Source organism: Echinops telfairi, unplaced genomic scaffold (assembly GCF_000313985.2).
Source record: "Echinops telfairi isolate 266 unplaced genomic scaffold, ASM31398v2 ScPeMD7_7469;HRSCAF=8507_1, whole genome shotgun sequence".
Taxonomy (NCBI): domain Eukaryota; kingdom Metazoa; phylum Chordata; class Mammalia; order Afrosoricida; family Tenrecidae; genus Echinops; species Echinops telfairi.
In genome coordinates, this window is record NW_022111373.1 from 84,367,977 (window position 1) to 84,369,965 (window position 1,989).

Sequence of the window (1,989 nt, forward strand, 5' to 3'; positions counted from 1 at the left end):
TGTCCTGTTTCCATCTTGTCTCTTCATTTAACTGTCTTCCTTTCATCTTCCCCTGCAAGAAACTTCTTACCTGGAAGGTACAGGCCAGCTTAAGGCTAACCATCTTTTAAATCTGTCTTTGAAAGAGGGGAACTTGCACCCCCCACCCCCAAACCCTCTATCAAAGTCACACCAGGTACAAAGACCAGGCCACGGCTGTTCAGCATGAATATCCAGCACCTGGAACCAAAGCAGTACAACCAGGCTGTGCTGCCCCACCACCCCTCCCCTCCCCCCAACGACACCAAATGGTATTAGAACAAAAGCTCCCAGTCCCTCCAAGTTGCAATCCTGGGACTTCCTCAATTTATGCTCCACAGTGTACAAGCTCGTGGGGAAATGATGCCCTTCTTTTTATGTTTGTCAGCACATCAGCCGAAGCGTAGCCTATTTGGAGTGGCAGACATGCAGAATGTAGCCTCTCTGTTCTACCAGGAGACACCCAGAGAGAAGGCTGCCTTCCGGATGCCTGGGGTGGGGTGGGGTGGGGTGGGGGGTACTTCAGGCACTTACAGAAACTGTGGAGCTGGGCGTGTTTGTCCCATAGCCAGAGGAGGGGAGAGAAGCCAGCGACCAGCGACGTCCATCCGTCCTGTGGAGAAAGGGAGCTCAGCTTGGGCCAGCACGGGAGTGGCCTTCCACGGGAACCCCGGGGACAGCAGATATTCTCCGTCGGACAAATGGTACAGGCATCTTCCGTGACGGTGTGGAGATGCTCAGAGACGGTCAGGGTAAACAAACAGTATACAGCAGGTTGACTTTTATTTAAGTGGGATCAACAGGCCCAAACAAGTCGAGAGCGCATGGGCTGATCCATATTATTGATCTCCCACTAATACACTTTGACAAAATGAACGCTGGGGATAATTACCACCGTCAGACTCAGCAGATTCGAATGAATAAAAATCAAGAGGGAGGACAGAAAGGCGGCTTTTCTGGAAACGGAGAGCCGGGACCTGGGGCTCCCAGGAAGGGTCAGCGGGATTGGGGGTGGGGGGCTTCGGATGCTTCTACTTTCTGCGTATCAGTCTCAAGGAAGTTGCTCTACCTACCCCTCACACCTAGGGACGAAGGGATCGGTGGGTCCCCGGACAGCTCAAACTTCCCGTGGTGAGATCGCTAGCACTACAGAAGGAACTGGCCTGATGCTCAGAAGCCCTGAGGGGCGACTGCCTTCGGCCAAGGCCAGGCTTCACCGAGGCACCCTGAATGGCTCTTGCAGGGCTCAGGCGCCCTTGGCCCATCGCTGGCCGTAACATCATAGTTGAATGAAAATTTCCCCTCAAGTGATAGAATCTTTCTCAAAGAGTTAAGGTGTCTCTCCCATCTTAGAGACAAAGTCCCAGCAATCTTGAAGGGAGCTTTCGAAGTCTGGCAGAGAGTCAGCTGGCCAGCTGCTGACTGCACTGACAGCGTATGAATTGTGGTCTTCAAAAGGGTTTCAGAGGAGTTAATGAATGAGGAGTGGCTATATCCAAAAAGCACTATCCCCCTGTTATAGAGTAGATTCTGACTCACAGCGACCCTGTGGGCCAGAACAGAACTGCCTCCTTATGGCTTCTGAGAGTGTAAATCTTTATAAAAGCGGGGGGTCTCATTCTTGCCCTTCAGAGCACTTGGTAGGATTGAAACGCTGACCTTGTAGTTAGCAGCTCAAGCTCTCATCCAAACGCTACCAGGACTCCTGCACAGAGATAATACTGCTGCTAACAGAAGGGACAGGGTGACATCCCAGAAAGCGAATTTTCTGATGTTTCCAAGGGAAAAAGACAGGGGGCTTCCTACTCCCATAACGAGTTATAGTCTCTGAAACTCACAGGCGCCGTTCTAGCCTCTCAACTCAAAGGGTCACTATGAGTCAGTTCGACTCTATTTGGCTCATTAGTATTCCAGAGTAAATGCTTTTTAGCAAATTCAAAAAAGACTATACTTAAATATCAAGTGACATCA

At 50.8% G+C, this 1,989-nt stretch overlaps 1 protein-coding gene across 1 annotated transcript in view; it reads right to left on the reverse strand.

Moving 5' to 3' along the window:
• Window positions 1-1,989, reverse strand: part of MAST4 (microtubule associated serine/threonine kinase family member 4) — a 97,151-nt gene that overhangs the window by 83,563 nt on the left and 11,599 nt on the right. The window contains exon 3 of the mRNA XM_045285232.1: window positions 553-631. Coding sequence (XP_045141167.1) covers window positions 553-631 — 79 coding nt within the window. The remainder of the gene's footprint in view (window positions 1-552; window positions 632-1,989) is intronic.